General features: G+C 44.2%; 1 protein-coding gene across 1 annotated transcript in view; it reads left to right on the top strand.

Moving 5' to 3' along the window:
- Positions 1-10,087: 10,087 nt before the first annotated feature.
- The window catches only part of IMPG1 (interphotoreceptor matrix proteoglycan 1), a 77,906-nt gene continuing 66,630 nt past the window's right edge, over positions 10,088-21,363 (top strand). Inside the window, exon 1 of the mRNA XM_044422119.1 lies at positions 10,088-10,226. Within this exon, the coding sequence (XP_044278054.1) occupies positions 10,112-10,226 (115 nt within the window). The 5' untranslated portion in view covers positions 10,088-10,111. The remainder of the gene's footprint in view (positions 10,227-21,363) is intronic.

The following is a 21,363-nucleotide window of genomic DNA, read 5'->3' as shown; positions in this document are numbered from 1 at the left end:
ATTGTACATCTTGGTTTTAGATTGTCAACAGGTATAGGAAAGCTAATAAAATTATCCAATTGATTTTTTATGGGGTGGGGTTACATTTAATGCTGCTTTTGCTCTTAAATTTATCCAAGGGTAGAATTAGCGGCTGGTATACTCTGAAGGCATTATACTTTATTTATCAATAACACACTCCATTTTGAAAATATAACCCCCCCCCCAATCATTTGCTTTTTCCTAACTTTCCAGTCTTGATTATTTAAGATAATACCTTCCTCTCCCCCTCAAAATGTTTCAAATTTCATTTTTTGTTGATGCCTACATTTTGCCCTCTGTATTACACATTTGGATTTTCTATTCTTCATGCAGACTCATTTATTCGGTATCATTACTCATACAGCTCCTGGAGCATTTCGCCTTCCAATCAAGCCACCACTGGGGCACCCGCGGCCAAGCCCCACCCCCTGCAGGAATCCATGGAGGCTCTGCAGGCCAGATTAGACTTGTAGACATTCAGTTCCCCATCCCTGTGTAAGGGGTTAAAAAAGAAAGAGGGACCTCTGTGCTTGCCTGTTAATCCCCTGGCCACAAAAACCTTATGCCTCCAGTCCATCCCTGCACATGCCGAAAGAGCTTCCAATAGAAGGAGCTGCATAGGTGGAAAAGGTACTTTACAATTTATTTTATTTATTTATTTAGGGGACTTCTATGCCGCCCCATTCGCCGCAGCCTCGGGGCGGCTCACAAACCATAAATAAATAGAATTCAATAAAACAATATAAATTAACAATATAAATTAAGTCACCCTGGCCAAAGAATAAAATGAATAAATAATATTAACAATTAAAATAACATTTAAATAAAAAGGTCTTTGCCTGGCACTGAAAAACAAATAACGACGGCGCCAGGCAGACCTCTCTGGGGAGCGCATTCCATAGATTGGGCGCCACCACAGAGAAAGCCCTCCTCCGAGTACCTACCCTCCTAATTTCCTTCACGGAGAAGGGCCTCTCCCGCTGATCTCAAGGGGCGGGCGGGCATATATGGACGTAAGCGCTCCTTCAGGCAACCATTCAGAGTTCCTACATAGCTGAGTGAATGATATATAAAACGTTATAAATCAATAAATCTGCCTTCATTTTAAAACCCCCGGACTGGGGAAGCAACTATGCTACAGCAAGTCTGCTTTCTACCAAATTCGTCACAAAACAGAGAAACATAGAAACAGAGCGAGTCAGAAGGGGTCTCCCAGGCCATCTAGTCTGACCCCTGGCTCCAGCCAGCTCTGCTCACAACATGCCTCCCATGTGCATGTCCAGCCTATCCTTGAACACCCGCACCGATGGGGCCTCAACCACCTCCCGTGGAAGCCCATTCCATACCCTCAGGGTCCTAACTGTCAGGAAGTACTTCTTGGAATCCAAATTGAACCTTGGTTCCCTGAGGTTGAACCTGTCGAGTCCTAATGTGAATGGAATGCTAATCTTGAAGGCCGTAGTATATTTCAGAAGGACTGTCAAAAGAAAATAAGTAACCTTGGTGACCAGAAGTCACTCTAATAGAAAGAATAACATCTAAAAGAAGTGCCACTGGAGAAATAGCAAGTCAACATCTGCATGGGATTGTGAAGAAGAAAAATGTTATATAAATGTTAAGTAATAATGAAAGGTCAGTGCAGTGTGACAGATGTCTGCCTATCTACAGTTGAATTATAATGAAAATATAGAGTATTTCCACAGCTGTCTTCACTATGCAGAAAACAGGATAAATGCCTTTGCAAATAAACAATTAAAGGGCAAAAATGTGAAAAGCTAATATTTTACATGCAGATACAATAATAGCTCCCAGAGTCCAGTCATTGCTTGGGCTTGGAGTCATTATCCAAAATGGGACAGCTTGTATTTGGGGAACTGAAGTAGAAAGGGGGGGATCCCTGAAAATTGGGTGGAGCTTCCTTATGCATGGTGGAGCCACCCCTCAGCCCCCCACCCCCGATGGAAGATGCTTGTGCCCAATTTTGAGGGGATTCTTCTCTGCCTCTCATCTCCTTGCACCCCAGACTACTTCATTCAGGCAGGTCCCACAAATTTCTCTGCAATCTTGTTTCCCGGACACATAGTTGGAGTAAGAAGCTGGAGCAATGGCTTGTGGGAGCTGCTGAGCAAACTAAGGTCTATACTTGCTCTGTGCTTGCTTCAGCAGCTGCTGGTGGTCGTGCTTTCTCAGTGTCTGCAGGTGGGTCCTTTCCTCTTCCCAAGGAAGCACTTGTTGTTGTTACTTGCGAAGTCACGTCCGAACCATCACAACCCCATGGACAACATTCCTCCAGGCCTTCCTGTCCTCCACCATCCCCCAGAGTCCACTTAAGCTCACGCCGACTGCTTCAGTGACTCCATCCAGCCACCTCATTCTCCCCATGGAAAACCCCATGGACAGTACCAAAAGGCAAAAAGGAGGCACTTGCCCCTGGGTAAAGGGGTATTTTGCTGTCCACTGCAAGGATGTTCCAAATCTCCCACTTGCACTGCTTCCGCCTCTGCTCTGGAGAGCTGTGGGTGAGAGAGGAGAGAGGATATGGCAGAGACAGGATCGGTTAAGGGTGCTTCAGGCCTCCTACATCTGAAGAGATTTGCCATAGAATTCCAGTTCTGAAGCAATCTCACCTTTGCCAGGAGCCTGGCACACTGTTGGAGTGTATTCAAGGAAGGAAGAGGAGGAAAAATTAGCTGCTACAAACACCCTCCTGCCAGCTCAGTATGCAGTTTCACCCTCTGTTAGCAGTTTTCTACAGTGTTCTTGCCTTCCTCTGCTTCTGTCCCACTGTAAACTAGATGGAATAAGCCAGTGAATGGAAGGCAGCTGGCCCAGCCATGCATTTGGTATTCTTCAGCTTTTGAACTGAAATAGAAAGGTGCAAAACCCCTCCTGACCCAAATTCCCATTTGGAGATGCTCTTGGGAGCTTTGTCAGTGATGGACAAAGCCAAAGGCAAAAGGGGAACAGCCAGTAACATCCCAAAGCAGGAAATGCCAGCATGTGGTGGTTTAAAGCTCTTGCTACCGGTGACTAGATCTATGTTAAGAAAGACACTTTGACCTTTGAGACTGAAGAAGAAATGGCACAAAATCCTAGGGAATGACCAAATGATTAATGGTTGGGAGGAAAGGATTGGTACGGGGAAGGAATGTGGCTTACTGGGGAAACCCAAAGGGCCACAATGGAAAGGGCCAAATTTGGCTAAGGATCGGAAGTTCTGCTCCCCTCTGATATAAACTGCCTCCTATCAAGTTTGCGTAATTGTGCATGGAAGTTTGCAGATCCTTTTCACAAAATCATCATCTTCTAGGACTTGGCCCAAGTTTTCCGGCCCTTTTCACAGCTTTTCTTTAGAGCAAGGGAAGTCTGATATTTTCCTGGATGGTACCATCATTCACTACAGATGCCTTGACGTATTTTTCAACTCTGCTCTATACCATCATGCCACCTTGTGTTGTGTAATGGGACTTATAGCAACATATAGAAAGGCAGAGAGGAAAACCTGTGGCAGAGGCAGCAACTCATGCAAGGGATGCTCCAATCAAAGAAAACAGAAGAAGAAGTCTTGTGGACTCAAGGACTCTATGCCTTGAGTCAAGAGGCCCTTAGAAGGGTTTAGTACTGTGTACTCTCCATTAATTTAACGAAATCTCGTTCCTACTAATGAACTCCTGTTGAATTAATCTAAAGTAATTATATCTAACTTCATCTGTCAAATGTTGGAGGACTTGGAGTTATATGAAGCGAGGATGAGTCAATGCTAATTTCCTATGTAGGAAATGAAATGGTATACATATAGAAGAATGAACAATTTTCATGTCACACATCTTCTTCAAGGAGACAATCATTATTGAGCTGCTCAGAACGTAGCAAGTGAGATATTTTAAATAAGTTCAATAGCACCCGTTTTTTAAAAGCCGATAGATTCTGTTGATTTTGTGGTTTGATTAAAAATATTTTTAATCAATTTTTAAAAGTACATAATAAGGAGCTGCTGCAGATAGATGATTCAGGAGCTGGGTCTTCTTGTGAACAAGCCCAGTTTTCAGAGGGCATTGGCTGGTCTTCAGTTATTGCCCCGCAAACTATGAGGGAAATAAAACTGGGACTTTAGGTATATTGAACTGGCTCATCATGGAAGCGAACTCTTTTGCCCTGTCCTGGCCCTAGCCTCAGTCTTGCAAAAGCCCAAACTTGCTTGGCTGTTTTACAGATTCCAGTGGAGGGCATCTGTCCACCTCCTCCTCCTCCTCCTCCTCCTCCTCCTCCTGCCCCATCCCCTGCTTTGCCTCTGGCCTTGGCTGGTTTTCTGTTTGCCCCTCTGTGGCTTGGGCTGATCAGCTCCATGTCCTGCAGCTGCCAGTGCGGCAGTTGCTTTCCAGTGGAACAATGAAGCTACCCATTTTCCACCCCTGTACAGCCCCTCGCATCCACCTTTTTGCCAAGCAAAATGAGGTGATGAGCAAGAGAGAGAGAAAGCACGCATGAGCATGTAAAATCCATCAAACCCTTGTGGCTACACTTGGCTGAATAGGAGTAATAAAACGACATTGTTGTGAGTAATTTTACGGCAGGGTGTTCCTAGCTCTGGGGTCATGAGAGGGTCTAATGGGGTCAAATCTACTTCCCTGTGCCTCTGCTGTATTCCACAAAGCCCTGAGTGTTCTTTCCGGCCAATGGAAGTCCCACACACACACACCCCACACACATGCACACACACACCCTCAGCTTAATTGCTGTGCTGGGGTCCATTTTCAAGAGACCTGACACTGGGGAAGGAAGGGTTTTCACTCTCCTTCCCACATGCTGACACCCCCGCCCCCCAAAACGAGCTTTCCCCAGCATGTCAGTTCAACTTACAAAAAGCGTCTTCCATTGATCTGGAATGGTTGTGGTCACTGTGCAAGTTAACTGAAGAACAAATTTATTTGAAGTCACTTAGATAAAGTGGCTGGCTTTGCCACCTAGGAAATTTAAATCATAGTAATTGTTTCTATATATGCATATACGGGAATAAATTAGCATATGCATATTTTATGCATATTCGTGTCCTATGAGTCTGGACCCTGAATGCCTGTGGTTTAGACCTTCTTGGGATAATACAGTTTGGGCTTGTTCACCCCACCTCAACCCCATGCATAAGGGAGACTTATGGCTAATGAGGCAGATAAAAAGCTAATAAATAAGCAACTTTATTCCCTGCCTGCACCTTCTGGTTGAAGCTTTTTGCATGGTGCTGCTTTTCCAGCTTGGTCCACTTATCTGAACAGTGAAAAGAGAAGGTTCCTGTCAAAAGCATAGCCAATAGTTAGTTGGCACTTGTGGGCTGTGATTCACTTCTGCCTCCTGCTTGTGCTCGTTCAGCAAACGGTTTTATTGGTGTTTGATCATGTTGGCTTGTCACAGATTAGTGACAAACAGCTCGTGGTCAATAGAAACAGAGCTGACAAATATGATAGGTCTGTGCCGGTCTTCCCACTTTCCTGCAGGCAATTAGATGTTAGACATTCAACACCCAAAGAAAAGCCCTGCCATCCGGCAAACCACCCTGGTTAATTTTCAGGTATTTTGCTGCCTCTTAGCAGGGCACTTAGAGCATCCTCTGCTGAAATCAGTCTTCCTGCATAACTGTAATAACCCTTCCCATCATCTGCACTTGGAAAGAAACATGTTCTGGAATGTTTTAATTAAAAATTCTAGTAATAGCCAGTTGTAAGAAAAAGGAGGTTACATATTCTCTAGCATAATACTGAAAATGTCACCCCTTTCTTGGTCCGCTCAAATTCGATTCAGTCAATTCCAAAATGTCAGGATGAAGCATCTTTTCTCTTGCATTTTCTTTTCATCTATCTGACAACTGCTGACATAATAATTAATGTTTATAGCTTAGCTTGAAGCTATATGCTTTATTTCACAGAATAAGAAATAAAGCAGATGTAAATCATTCCTGCTACACTGTAGCTTGTCATGCTCCACTAAATATTTAGCTCTTAATTTTCCTAATATTCTTAGTCTCTTGTAAACTTGACTCCCATCAAAGAAATTTTATTTCTTTTCTCCACCCCTAAATTAATGTGAACCTTTTCCAAATCTACAGTCAATTAGTCAGTATCAATGCTGCACACATATTGTTGGCTTCTTAGAATATTTTCTGCCTCAGAAAATATTCCAATTATCTACACATCTCACCATTTTCCTTTCACAGGAGTTATTTAAACAAACCTTTATCATGTTTACCTTTTCCTCTTTCAGGTTGCCCATATAATTATAAAACACATACATAACATGTGAGAATTATAAAAATGTTTCCAAAGCACTGTGAAAAGATCATTTAAAATCTACAGGGTATTTTTTTAAGCTTCACTGAATAGAATTTAAAATATAATGACTCCACCAACTACTCCTTCATTGTCTTCAAGAAAATGAAAATGCTGCTTTTTCTGAGTTATTGAACTGCAAACCTTACACTTTTCTTGCTGTCATCTTCAAAACAAAAAACTTGAATTCCATGTCATGTAAAGTTATGTCAGGCAGAACTGTAAAATGAACCTGTGAAAAGTTCAACTCTAATTTAATAAAAGTAATTTTGCCATCTAGTTTCCCACAAAATGAATAGAACCATCCCTACTGTCTTTTATTGGAATACTGTTGTGCCACTATAATTATCTTACTGAGTTTTAAACAAAACAAAAACACTGGTTTCTATCTTTCGGGAGTACACATAAAATGTATGATGCAAATAAAACAAATGAGTATTCAAGAACACATATGTACACTTTAAAAGTGCACTTCTAGCATACTAGACTCTAGCGTAGTTCTGACCCGGTTTTATATGGAACCAGCATAAGCTCTCTAGCACAGGCTGGTCCTGTTAGTCATGAAAGGTTCTAGCAGGCTTTAGTTTAACTAAATGCTTGATATCAAGTTGGTATAATAACACTCTTCCCTACTTCGAGAACTGCTCTGCATTTTCCTAGATCCTTGGAGAATCTTGCAACATGTAATGCACAGGCTGACTTCTGAGAAATTCAGGATTTACTATTAACCTGGTTGGAAAATCTGTGTTTCTCACTGTGCAAAAACAAAATGGCCCTTACGCTGTCTTTACAAGTGACTCGGCAGTTTTGCTACCTTCACAAGTCACTGAATCGTTTCATTCAGAAAATATGAATTCAGAACTATAAAGGTGAACAGTGGATTTGTATGCATATTTCTTACAGACATCATGTTCGTAACATTATTACTTAGTCTGCATGACATAATAATGCATCATGGGTGACAAGCCACAACGGGTTGTCATATTGTGTGAACCCAGACCATTTCCCACAAGGTGGCTTGTTCATGGGCAACAAACCACCCTGATAACCCAAGTTCTTTGAGTTGCTGTACCCATGCTGGATTGCCCTGTCATATAAACCTGGATGACCAAGTCCATCATGAACACCAGGAAGTGCCTAGTGAGCTGCCTGGTAAGACCAGTGGAAACACTTGCACTGCTTGTCAAGCTCTCACAGGCTGCCACTCGTGACAACCAACCCACAAGTGCCCAAGCAACACTTTGGGGTGACTGTCCCTGCCTTAGTGATCAGTAGACCTTCATGCCTCCATATGTCCCTCTCAAAAAACCCTGAATAGCACTGTCAAAGAAAAGCCTTTGAAGAGGACCAAAAGCTCTGACAACCAGCTGGCAAAGCTCCATTCTTCTGTAAAGGGTGTTGTTCATGCTTTTCCATATTCTTGAGCAGCCAGAATCTCAGAAAAGGGTATAGACGTTTCTGTAGACAGGATCCCCACCAAAACTGTCTAAGGGATCTTGTTCCTGGCCATCCTATTTCATGAGCAAAAATCACTCACAGATTTGGTTTCTCATGATAGTTTGGCTTTTGACAACTTTTGCACAACTTCTACTTAAGTGGAGCTACTTCCTAAAATCCAAATCCAAGAATGTAAAATATCTTGAGGGTTGCAAAGGAACACACCATGTAGGAACTACCATACAATTTTATTTTTATTACCCTTGCATGGAGAAGTCATACTTATAGTTAAATGTAAAAATGCACATATAAAACGGTATAGGTGGCAAAGATCAAAGGTGGTCTAATTAAGCCTGTGCCTGAAGCCATATTCAAGAACTTCTCCTATTCGATCCATATCTCTACGTCTTACCTCTCCTGAATACTCTCCATGTGTGTTGTGTGTCTTCCATGAAGTCCCTAACCTTTCTGAAGTATGGGTACATTCTCAATTTGGAAAAGCGTGGTGGCGCCACCCCCACAAGTTGCTCCCCATACACAGAGAGCCCACCCCATGGCATTTCCTCTGGGTCTGGGGAAAGTCATATCCTCTAGAGTTGAAGTGGGCCCTCTTGAACTTGCCGGCTCCCCCTGTTCCAAACCACCATCCAATTCAAGTTTGCATTGGCATCTATAGAGCACACACTAAAAAGGGGTCCCCACAACATGAAACCATGAATCTAAGATTTGGTTTCTCATAAGTCTTCAGATTTAATGGAGACACAATCCTTCGCTAAGGCACATCAGTAAAGAAAGTACTGCATCATGTTGAACAGTATCGGATTTTTTTAACCTTCAGGGCATTTTCTTAAAGCTTTCCAAAACATTCAGGTGCCAGAAAGGCAAATTACAGGTCAAGAGGTGAAAGTCTGAAGGACAAAGAACAGTTTTGTGGGGAGGCTTCCTGTCCAAAGTGACTTTGAAGGTTGGTTGGCAATCATTTTTCCCACAATATCAGGAAAAAAGAAGTGTTTCAAGATAAAACATTGGTGGTTTCTTATTCTTCTCTTGTGGTTGGTGGAATGCATTTGCTGCTTAAAATTCTCATTAAAGAATCATGCTCATTCAAGATCTGTCTTACTAACTCCAACTTTTGTGTGCTCATGTATGCGTGTGCACACACCTCAGTTTTCTTTCTTTCTCGGGCATCTGCACTTCCTTTGGTAGCCCATCCTTTCACCTTCTGCCCCGTTTCTCTCGTAACTCCCATACCATTCCACTTCCCCCATGCCCTAGTTGCTCAGCTCCCCTTGTTCTTCCCACCCCTGTTGATACTCTGCTTCTTCTGCTCATCTCCCAGTCATTGCAGGCTCCTACCTCTGTCCCCCCGGTCGCCATGTCTTCCCTCATCCCCTTTGTTGCTCTACCTTGCCCAGGCCCTGATCGTTCTCTGCCGTTTCCAGCCTGCTCCTGTGCCTGCCAGACATACCCCTTCACACACAGAGCAGCGGCAGTGGCCCCTTCCACTCCCTTCCCTTCCCTTTTAATACCAGGCATGCTGTGCAGGGAGGGTGCAGGGACATTCTGTGGCGGGATGGCAACAGGTGGCTGGAGGACAGCCCTTCACTCGCAGCACGCTCAGGGGTTTCCAGGCTGCCTGGGTTTCCAGCGGAGTGGCCTGAGGCCTTGTGGGTGGGGGAGGTGTGGATGCCCCAGGAAGGGGAGTCTTAGGTGGCGAGCCTGTGAGTCGGGACTATCCCCTTTCACCAGTGCAATGCTGGGAAGTGCAGTCCAGAATGCCTGGCGAGCAACTTGCTGCCCAGCCCTGCATTACTCCGACACCCACTCCATGCCTGACGCATACATTGCAGGTGCACCAAGGCAAACACAAAGAAAGAGGGAGAGGAGACTGTTTCATATGGTTCAGCAAGTCAGCCAGAAGAAGCTGCAGAACAGGGCAACAAACATGTTCAAACCTTTGAGCTTTACCATGAAGAAAACCCTTCCTTCTTCCCCAAGGTAAATGTACTACCGTAAACAGTAGTGCAGAAGTCAGAAAATATTATGGCACAGAAAAAAGCTTGACGCTCAGTTACTTATCACAACTGCACGTTATATCAAAGTAACAAAGTATTCCATGTGTTTCACTGTTCCAGAAGATATAGTACAAAAATCCCAGGGCTCTCTTTGTATCCATTTGACTGACCCGTTTGTTTCTGCACGTCTTTCCCCTTACAGAAACTCCAAATAAAATTAATCGCAGTGAAGCCAAACATCTTGCAGACACTTCAGCTTCTGACAAGTCAGAAAGAACAACAAAGAGGTCTAGAGTATCGACAATTCGGAGGATATTTGATATGGCCAAACATCGGACAAAGAGGTCTTCTTTTTTCCCTACTGGAGTGAAGGTTTGCCCTCAAGAATCAGTGAAGCAAATTTTAGCAAGCCACCAAGCCTATTATAGGCTAAGAGGTGAGATGATGTTATTTTTATTTCCTATTTGTTTCCTATATATCCTTCCTAAATTTTTGTTACAAGCACCCATCAAAGCTTCATCAATTTCTTCCCTGCCTTGTTGGAAGGAGATTCAGCAACTATTCCCAGGGGAATGGATGGCCCTAGATAAGTCACTGGGAGCTCATAGTATTTATTTACTCATTTATTTATTAGATTTCTAACCTACCCTATTAGCCATATGGCTCCCAGGGCAGGTTACAACCATGAAAATATGGAACAAAATGCAGTATAAAAACAGAAATTACAAATAATAATAAAAATTAAAACCAACATAAAATGTGCAGAAATGATAACTCACCCCACAGTTATAATACTGCTGAAAACAAATTAGCAATTAAAACACTGTTGGACTAAAAAGGTCTTCACCTGGCACCTAGAAGAATGTAGAGAAGGCACCAGACAAACCCCTCTGGGGAGCTTGTTCCAGAGTTGGGGTTCCACTGCAGAAAAGGCTCCTCTTTGTGTTACCAGCCACCTGATTTCCTGAGGAGGGGGTTCCTTCAGAAGGGCCTCAGATGCAGACCTAAGGTGCTGGGCAGCTGCATAAGGGAAGAGGCACTCCTGTAGATACCCTGACCCCAGGCCATTTAGGCCTTTAAACACCAGTGTTAACACCTTGAATTGGGCTTGGACCTCAGCTGGGAGCCAGTGATGATGGTAGAGGACAGGCTGTATGTGATCGTATCTGCCAGTCCTTGATGACAATCTGGCTGCCCTATTCTGGGCCAACTAAAGTTTCCAGACTGTCTTCAAGGGAAGACCCACATATTGCAATAATCCAGATGAGAGGTTATCAGTTCATGGATAACTGCTGGCAAGTCCTGTCTGCCCAGATACAGATGCAGCTGATATATCAGCTTAAGCTGATAGAAGGCACTCCTGGCCACCAAATCCACCTGGAATTGCAGGGATAATTCAGGGTCCAGGAAAATCCCCAAGCTGTGAACTTGAGGGAGTGAGACCCCATCCAAGACAGGCAAGAAGTCACCCTTCTGAAGAAATGCACTTCCTAGCAAGAGTATCCCCCGTCTTATCTGGATTAAGTTTCAGTTTATTAGCCCTCATCCAATCCATCATCGAGGCCAGGCCTTGATTCAGAACATCCACAGAACTGCCAGCATACTGATGACAACTCAGCCCACACCTTCTGATGACCTTACCCTGTGGTTTCGTGTAGATGTTAAAAAGCATGGGCGCTAAAACAGAGCCCTGCAGAACTGCATGGCATAGATGCTACAGCACAGAGCAATAATCCCCCAGCAACACCTTCTGGACATAACCAGTCATGTTATGGAACCACTGCAAAGCAGTATCTGCTACTTCCAATTTGACTAGCCCGTCCAGAAGGATACCATGGTCGATGGTACTGAAAGCTGCTGAGAGGTCCAGGACAACCAACAGGGTTGCGCTCCCCCGGCTCTCCTCCAGCATAGGTCATCCCATGGGGTGACCAAGGCAATTTCCATTCCAAATCTAGATCTGAATCCTGATTGAGTCCATTTCATCCAAGATAGCCTGGTGTTAGTGAGCCATTACCCACTCAAACACCTTGCCCAGGAAGGGAATATTAGTGGCTGGTCTATAACTGCCCTGGGTCCAAATTGGCCTTTTTCAGGAGTGGTTTAGTAGCAGCCTCTTTTAATGAGGCCAGGACCACTCCCTCTTAACAAGGCATTCACAGCCTCCAGGACCCAGGGTGCTCCCCCTCTACTTTATATGGCCAGCCATGATGGGCAAGGGTTGAGCACTCAAGTAGCAGTCTGAACCAATTCAAGCACCTTGCCCACATCCTCAGGCCTCAACAACTGAAACTCATCCAATAGTATTGTTCTATTTACTGGTCAATAAATAAATAATTTACATAGTCGAAGCTATGGTTTTCCCAGTCACAATGTATGGCTGTGAAAGTTGGACCATAAGGAAGGCTGAGCGCAGAATTGAGGCCTTTGAATTGTGGTGCTGGAGGAGACTCCAGCAAGTCCCTTGGACTGCAAGGCAATCAAACTGGTCAGTCCTAGAGGAGATCAACCCTGACTGCTCTTTAGAAGGCCAGATTCTGAAGATGAAACTCAAATACTTTGGCCACCTAATGAGAAGGAAGGACTCCCTGGAGAAGAGCCTAATGCTGGGAACAATTTACGGCAAAAGAAGAAGGGGATGGCAGAGGATGAGGTGGCTAGATGGAGTGAGTGAGAGCTTAGATGGACTCCAGGGGATGGTGGAGGACAGGAGAGCCTAGAGGAATGTTGTCCATGGGGTGGCAATGGGTCAGACATGACTTTGCTAAACAACAACACCAATTTACTGGTTATTTATTAACCCTTCTATCACTCAAAGGAGAGTGAGCAGCTGAACAAGGTAAGATAGACTATGTATCAAGTAAATATTAAAAATATCATCCTACCATCCTACCAGTTTTCAAAAACTAAAGAAACAAGCTTGCCACATAAAATTTTGCTTCTCCAGAATTAGAAAGGGCCTTTCAGCTTCTCTTCCCCACTGCTACCATCAATGCTAATGTACTTTTGTTCATTCCGAGCATTTTAATGTTTTCCAGGGCTCCAAGATCATTTCCTCATTATTTCTTTCTTTACTTCTGGCAGTACTTTGAAATTCAAGGTGTCTCTGGCAGGAGCAGTACAGTCCTGCAGTAGCATCTGCCAGAGCAAAGACAAACAGAGAGCTGATTCATTTGTGCATGTACATTATTTACAGCCGAGTTCTGTACAAGTTTACTCAGAATTAGGCATCACAGAGTTATTTCCATGTATGTCTGTGTGGGTTTGCAGTCTAAATCCAACACATGATGAGTCATGTCAGTATGTGAACATGTTCACAAGAAAGCTGTTGTGATCTCGATCTCACTGGTGAATAGGAACATTCTTTCTGTGACTATGAATCATATGGTTTATTTAGCCCATATTGAGTAAAACCCCAAGAGGTGCAAGGGAATGTTTCTTTAGTGTAGAGGTTTGGGTTCAGGTTTGGGTTTGGGATGTCCCAGGTGCCTACAGAAAGCTTTTTATTCTGGAATATATCATAATATATACAATTGCCAGATAGGTCTATAAGTATTTTGAGAAATGATTTTGTAAAGGAAGAAACCAGCAGTGGCATCCCATAATCGCAGAGGATTTGATTTGCTTTCAGATGTTTTGGAGTAACACTAAATAACTATAATGTTGCCTGCCTGTATTTTTACTGCAGCCCCGGGAGGGGAAACTAATCTTTCCAAAATGCACAGGGTTATAATAAGAGACTTTCCACCAGCACCTAGAAATACCTTTTGGCTTTTATCCTATTTCTCCCTTCCCTTCTGATTCATCATGGTTGCAGAGGACCAGCTCCTGACTTCTGTGATCTTGGAGGGAAATCGAACGATGCAGGGCAATCAACACAGAATCAGGGCTTGCGTGCTTTCCGGTCTCTGTTCCCCATATTCCTCTCCCACCACCTGCGCTCTTCCTTGTGGGTTTCACCACCACAAGGACAATTTTATTGACTTATTTTATTAATAAGGTTTCAATACTACATTTCCACAAATGCCATCAAAGCAATGTGCAACAAATCAGATAAAATAATAATTTAAAAGCATAACAACAACACAACCACTGTGCAATGTTAAAGCAACATCACTACCATGACAAACAATTTAAAATGCCATATTGAAGAGGGGCAATATGTGATGAAACGGTTGCTACTGATTTCAGCGAGATGTGTTATACCGAAATATTTTGTCTTATCACTGTAATTTTTCCCAGTGATATTTCAAATAAATGGGGAGAAAAGAAAATATAACACCAATGCAGGGGGCATGTTTACATCGTAAGGCTAGCATGCATTGTATAAATGTCTCATGTGAGCTGCCATTCAAAAGGGCAATTTCCAGATTGTGCAGGTGGACTTCAGCTCAAGCAACAGGACCTTCCCCTCTTCTGCTTGTACTGCAGTACCTGCATCCTACATGTAATATTCTCCAGAGGCTCCCCTAATTCCACCCCTGCCAAAGCTGCACTGGGGATGTGCAAGGCAGAGGAGCTATTGCTGAGCTTGTTCTGGCACAGGGCAGAGTTACTTGGATATAATCCAGAATTAAGGGTGCAGAGATCCAGCCAGATTCTGGCTCTCTTGCACATGCTGGACTTCTTTTCCCCACTCAGCCCTGGCCAGGAAGTAACCCGAGCTGAGAACAACTCCACTAATGCTCAAGAATGTGGGTGGCTTCTTTGCCCAAAGTATGCACAGTTTGCAATTCTTTCTGTAAAGTATGCAAAGTACACAAAACCCACAAGTTATGTGTGCTGAAGGAGAACTCCACGTGCAGAGTGGGCATGCAAGCTTGCTTGGACTTGCTTCCTGCCAGATGCTCACACAAACGCTCAGCACAAGGAGGGGGCAGGGCAGAGAGAGAGCAGGCTGGAGTCCAGGGAACTGAACTGAGAAAATCCAAGGAATACACACCCCCAACTAGATTCCTCACACATCACTACCCAGAATGTACATCTTTTGAGTAATAGTTATCCAATTACATTTTCTTTTTGCCTTAAACTCAGCTCCTATCATTAAAATGCAGCTTCCAAACTACATGAAGCCATGCACGGAAATAAACTTTAGAGGTGCTGGGAGACAGGAAAATCTTATTTTCCTTCAGCACAGCATTTTACTTGTGTGCAAAATAATACTAACTTACATAGCCTCAAGGGCACTTTTCATGCAGTGAAAAAAAATGATGATGGCCACGACTGTAGAAGGTTTTAAAAAGAGATCAGACAATTCAGAGAGGATGTCTATCAGTGGCAACTAGTTAGAATGGCCATCCTGGTTCAGAGGCCTCATGTCACCAAAGACCAGTTGCAAGTATAAGAGCAAATTATTGACTTTATTGCTTGCTTGTGACCGCCGGTTGGCTGCTGTGGGAAATCGTGTGGCAGAAAAGATGGACCTTTGATCCGTTGTAGCAGAACACTTCTTATATCCATATATTCTTACATTGCAACTCAAGAAGATACTGTATAGCGCAGGGGTGGCCAAACTAAAGCTAGGGAGCTGCATGCGGCTCTTTGAGTTTGTTTTGTGGCTCACAGAGCCAAATAGCCAAAGCTCTCTAGGTAGTGAACAAATAAGAGGGCTAATCCTAGTCATAATAATAATAATATGTCAACCCGCTGCTGCCCTGGAGTGGAAACTCTGCCTCAATTCTAAGGGCAGCGAGGCTAGCCCAGACCCGGGGAAGGAGCTGCAGCCCCTGCAAGCATTGACCTGTCACCCCTCTGGGTCTCCATGGCTGAGGGGACCTCTGCCTAGGCCACTCCCTCAGAAGTAGCTGCCAGGAGGCCGTGTGGCATTGGCGTCCCTTCCAGAGCTGCTGGGCCTGAGGTGACCAGCCAGTCCAGCAAAACATGAGGGGAGTCTCCACCTGAGCCCCGAGATGGAGAGCAGAGCTGGTGACCTGGACATGCAGCAAACAGCCTTCATGTTGCCCTCAATACGCGTTGCTGGGGATGTTGGGTCCCCTGCCCCGGGGGGTATCACACCCAGCAGCCTCCACTCCACTTTCACCTGGGGAGGAGCAAGAACTGTCAGGATTCCTTTTCTCGGCCCTCAGCAGTTAGCTTCCAGAAAAACAGAGGGTTAACCGATGGGCAAGGCGGTTGTCCAAGACTGGCCCTCTCCACCTCAGGGCTTCTAGGCTTGCTAGAGAAGGTAATACACACTCTGCACACACTCAGAAGTCTTGTGTCTTGTATGTTTTCAGAACCCTACCCAGGAAACATGTGAGTTCCAGCAAGCCTTGGTGAAAGGGAAACTTTATGTTGTTAGCTTGTTCTCTCCCTATCTTTGCTTGTAAATGCTCATCATAAGGCATGGACAGAGTAAAAAATCATTCTTCAAAAATTCAGGGTTCATGAAGTGGGTGTGCCTATTCAGAATCCCAGATGTACTGATTTAGTGCCATTTAATGTAGATGAGTTGCCCCCACTGCCTGATACTTTTCACCCATCCATGTGTACTTTCTACAGCTGGATTTTCAACAGCTCAGAGCCAAGATGGAGTCTCACAAGACCTCAAATAGCAGTAACTAGCCTGATGATTGTGGCAATGTCTGTTTGATCATAATAAACCATAATATTCATTCATTCATTCATTCATTCATGTACATCTGATATTTACCATTTGTGGCTCTTCTGTTGAGCAAGTCTGGCCACCTCTGGTATCATTTGTTTTATTTATTTATTTATTTATTAAAACATTTCTATGCCGCCCCTTGCCAAAGCCTCAGGGCGGCTCACATCATGTAGCCCAACAATGTAGAAGTTGCAACTTATCCTACACCTGCAGGGCATTTGTTTTGCTGTAAACACTGGAGAAGGTAGAATCCCCTTCTGCAATCTAACTGGTACAGTCCAAGTAAAGTCCAGTGTCAATTCAGCACATGAACCTCATGATCATGTTTTTTTTCTTGGAGAAGGTAGCACACTGATGAATAGAATCCCTTCTTGCTGCCACGAACATTTACAGATTTCTGTGAAACTTCCTGCTCTACCAGATAAGATAGAAAGATGCTGGAGGAAGGCTTCACGTGGCCTTGAGGTTCCTCACAGTGAGGAAATTGCTTTGAGTTAGTAGGATCTGGATGGTGTATCTCTGAGGTTCAAAGCAAATATAATAGAGTTTAGTGAAGGGAGCTGCCTTAGTCCACTAAATATGATAAATGGTATACCTCTCCCAGGGCTTCAGGAAGAAAGAATGTAATTATCCATGTTTATCTTTCTCCTGCTTATATGCTGATGTGTGAGAGCTGAGATCTTCTGCAAGAATGTTTGAAAAATGTAAATACCTAGAATGAAGCATCACCATGTGTTTGTCACACATAACTTTTGCAAGAACCGACAGCATTCATGGACCATTTGCAAGCAGTTGAACTCCTCTGTTCATCGAAGTATGAAATTCTAATCAAAAAGTATAAAAAAGCTTTTTTTAATGAAAATTTACAGGCCAGAGTGCACTGGTCAATCATCATTAATACTGTTTCTTTCAAATACCAACTGGACAGAGGCCTAGTTCAGCTGCCAAAGAAGAACTGAGTGAATAGATCAGAAACTGGGTGTGTAAATGTAATCTGGTGTACAGCCGCATTCAGTGCTTTTATGTTTCAGTCCTCCCTGGGGTGCTTCTTAAGTGATTTAAAAAAACTACACAGTGTATTGTCATTACAAAAAGCTGCCCTGGACAGCTCTCTAGAAGGACCTCATGGGAGGAGAAAGGAATGTGCTGAAAACGATAGGTGCAAAGAAGGCATTTTGGAATGGAGGACAGAAGAGCACTGAAGAGCAACTCTGAAGTAGGAGAACCATGAGGGGAAATGTGTGCACCACACTCTTGCACGCATCAGTGAATATCACTGGAGTGGGGAATTATTTGTGTCTTTTTCTAATTGTTGCAGCCTTTGTCCTGGGTTTTAGATATTGCCCTGAAGTTTAAGATACTGCTGATGAGCATTTGCCCACCCCCAAAAGTATATGTACTTTTGTTTACATAGCACTATTTTATGAGGAATCTGAAATGTAATACCATGATTCAACCAAAGTTAAACACGGTCGTTTTGGTGAGAGAGAGTCTGGCCCACTCAGTTTTTCCATGAACAATGACTGTGAACTGTGCATTTCTGGGGTTGGATTAAGCCCTGTATTAATGGATGGCGAAATGAGGGAGAAAGGGGCTAGGAAAGAGGCACAAGAGAGGAAGGTAAACAAATAGAGTAGCTCACTTGGATCTAGCTTTAAGTGAATTTTCAAGCCCCAGACTTGACTTGAAATGCTGTGCAGAGCTATTGTATGTCTGTGCAGCTTAATGCAAGAAAAAGCAGGAACTGGGAATTCCCTTTCAGGGGAGGAGAAGTAAATGGGTACTGTCAGGATTGTTGCTCAGCTGTAAGTGATCCCATGGGCCAAATCTTGCCGCACCTTTCGATCCAGTGCCAGTTCCTTTCGCTGGATTATGCTCTGCCCCGTGTCTTCCTTGATGGACTCCAAACACTACATTCTTTGGCGACCTGGCTTCCTCTTGCCTCTGAGCATTCCAAGCATAATATCTTTTTCTAATGTGCCTGATCGCACGATGTGGCCGAAGTGAGTGAGTCTCAATTTTGCAATTTTGCCGACTAGTGAAGCGTCTGGTTTAACACGCCAGGATACTTAACTATCAGGATGCTTCACATCTATAATGAGTTTTCACTTCCTTTGCTACTTTACTGAAATGTTTTACACTCTACAGGGTGTTTATTGAGAAGCTGTAGGGTTTAGGATGCTGTGCCGAACCTTGACATTTCCATCACACTTTAGCTCATGGGGAAACTCATGGCCAGGCACCTGCACATCGTTGGCCTCAGCCTCCCCTGTGGTGTTCCCTTGCTCATAATCTGATGACTCCGTTGAATACTGAGATGCTTTAAAGCCACAGTGGCTTAGTGGGCTGCCACACCAACACTCTATGGCTTACTGCAAGGGCTTGTAGTCACCCCTCGGCTCCACATCATCTGACTCAACAAGCCCAAATACAGCCCTGAAACCTACAGAGCTATTTGGCAAGAAGGCCAGAAAGATTTTCCACTCTGGCCAAGTGGCTCTGATGACAACTGTCCAAAGTGCTCATCACACGCTTTGAGCAGCTTGCACTGGCTTCTGTTGAGGACAAAATAAAAGTTCCTCTTGTTCATTGTCTGAGCATGAGAGAGACGGGCAGCACCAGCAAGTCATTTTGTATATATAAGAAAGACTCTTGATTGTAGGTGCACACTAACAATAGAGAGTGAGCCCATTTGCAGCTGGGAGCAGCTGCTACAGTCATCATACGCAGTGAATTTATGCATTTAACTTTTTGCAGTGATTAATAATGGAAAACATTACAGCAGAAAACATTCAGCTACTTTTGTACATGGTTATCTTAACCTACACTTCTGGTGTCAAAACATCTGCCTCCAGGCTTATGGTTACACATTCTGACCGCCTTGGCAGAGGGGTTTTTTTAATCATCATTTTACTTTCAACTCTCTTGTGTCTCACTGACAGGACCCTAAATAGCTGACCCGGGCTGTTTGCTCATCAGGAAAAATTTGTATTCTTCACCTGCCTGCCACTGTGCCCTGCCTCTCCACCCACGGTGTGCTTGACCAGGTGGCCTGTGGCGGTGCCACGGGAGCCACTGCAAGCCGCCTCCGTGAGCCTCGCATGGGGCTCGGATGGACGTGCAGTGATGGCCTCTCCACGTGCTGTGGCTGCTGCCCTAGCCAGGAGGAGAGTGCGCCCAGCAGGATGAGGCACATTCACCTGGGCCTGCCCTGAAGGAGGTCCAGCAGAGTGTCCCCGCCCACAAGCAGGGCAGGGTGCGGGGGTCCTGTCCTGCTGGATCTCCCCCAGAGGAGAGAGATCCATGGGCTGAGCGTGGGCGATCTTGCTGGCAGGCAGCAAGGACGAGGGGGTCCAGCAGACTGGGCCCCAGTTCCTTGTTGCGGCAGCCACTAAGCAGCCTGCTGCCGCATCTTTCAGGACGCCAGTCTGTGTTTCAGGTTTGAACCCCGCTCCCGCCCCTAGGACAGCCTTTCCACCCTGTCTTTTTGGCAGGGGGATTCCAGAAATCTTCCACCATGCAGTATCTCCATTAAATAGTGACAGATCGGGCTTTGAAAAGCTGAAATCTCCAAAGCCCTTCCTGGCTAAAGTAATGCAACTGGGGTCAGTGGGTCAGTGGATCTGAATAGCAGAGAAAGGGGTTTCGTCCTTTCCTCCATGCCATTTTTCTGATCAAAACTGCCTCCCCAAATGCTGTGTGTGCCTCAGAGGAGAAAGTATGCACAGATACTTTTTGTTGTTTGTTCATTCATTCATTTCTGTACCACCACACAGCTGAAACTTTCTGGGAAATTTATAGCAGTGCATAAAACAAAATCTGTATTGTGCATGCGGGTGTGTGAATAAAATGACCCCTTTAAAAGTTTTAGTTTGCTTACATTGCCTTTTTGTGAAATAAGCTTGTATTGGTTGTTACATTTTACCACCTTTTGTGTTATTATGGTGTTAAGGCAGATGGCTAAGCATCCCTTTGTTAGGCAGATTAATGGACAATACAGAAGGATGGTTGATTGATAGTTCCTCAGTGTATTAGGAATGGCCTCTTTTTTCCATTACATTTATATCCTGCCTTTCTTCCTCTTTCAAGGAACCCTTGATAGCTTTCTGTGGTGGTGGCTGTGTTATTATTTAGGGCATAATCCTGTGCATGTTTAGTCAGAAAAAAACCCTACAACTCCCAGCATGCCCCAGCTGGACATGCTTGCTGGAGCATGCTGGGAGCTGTAGGCCTTCTCTGTCTAAGCATCCATTGAATTGTGCATTAAATTCATCTTTACTGATGATAGACAATCTGATTATTTAAAATATTGTTTGTGAGCAGTTAGAACTCAAAACCAGAACTTCAACAAAAGAAACAAAGGAAGAAATGAAGTGCAGTAACCTCATTAATGGTTTCACGCATGCATGAACCAGCTCTTGAGTGCTTCAAAGGAGACAGAAGTGACTCTCTAGTTAAGGGGAAGTGCTGTTGTGTGTCTATGTGTTTGGGAGAGGCAAGAGGCTGAAAGCACCTCAGACATACAAGGCAAGGAGCTGAGGGGATTTAGAGTCTGCCATGCTGGCAAGCCTGCTCTTTGCTTCCACCAGTACTATATGAGCAGATCTGCATGCAGGGCAAATCGCATCATAATTTTATGCTAAGCCTGGTAAGACAGTTGCTAGAATTCTTATTCCAATGATCCTTGGAGGAATTCTTGTTCTCAAACTTGAGACACCAGCTTGCCTTTAGGAGCAGTGCCGTGTCTCCTTCTTACTCTTTTTAAAAACCATTTTTCTTCCTTTGCTACCACTAGTAAAGACAACAAGAGCATTGTTCTCTCTTCTGTGGCCAGGCTGCCATTTCCTGCCTTCCTTCCATCCAGACTGCTCCCAGGTCCAGCATCAGTATCATTCTGGCGATTGTGGTGAAAAAGCAAGGAAGAAAGCTTAGTGAGACTTGTCCTCTTCCAAAATCAACACCAGCG

The sequence above is a fragment of the Varanus komodoensis genome, unplaced genomic scaffold, assembly GCF_004798865.1.
Source record: "Varanus komodoensis strain SLA01 unplaced genomic scaffold, ASM479886v1 scaffold12, whole genome shotgun sequence".
Classification (NCBI taxonomy): Eukaryota; Metazoa; Chordata; class Lepidosauria; order Squamata; family Varanidae; genus Varanus; species Varanus komodoensis.
This window is presented reverse-complemented; position numbering and strand designations above follow the sequence as displayed.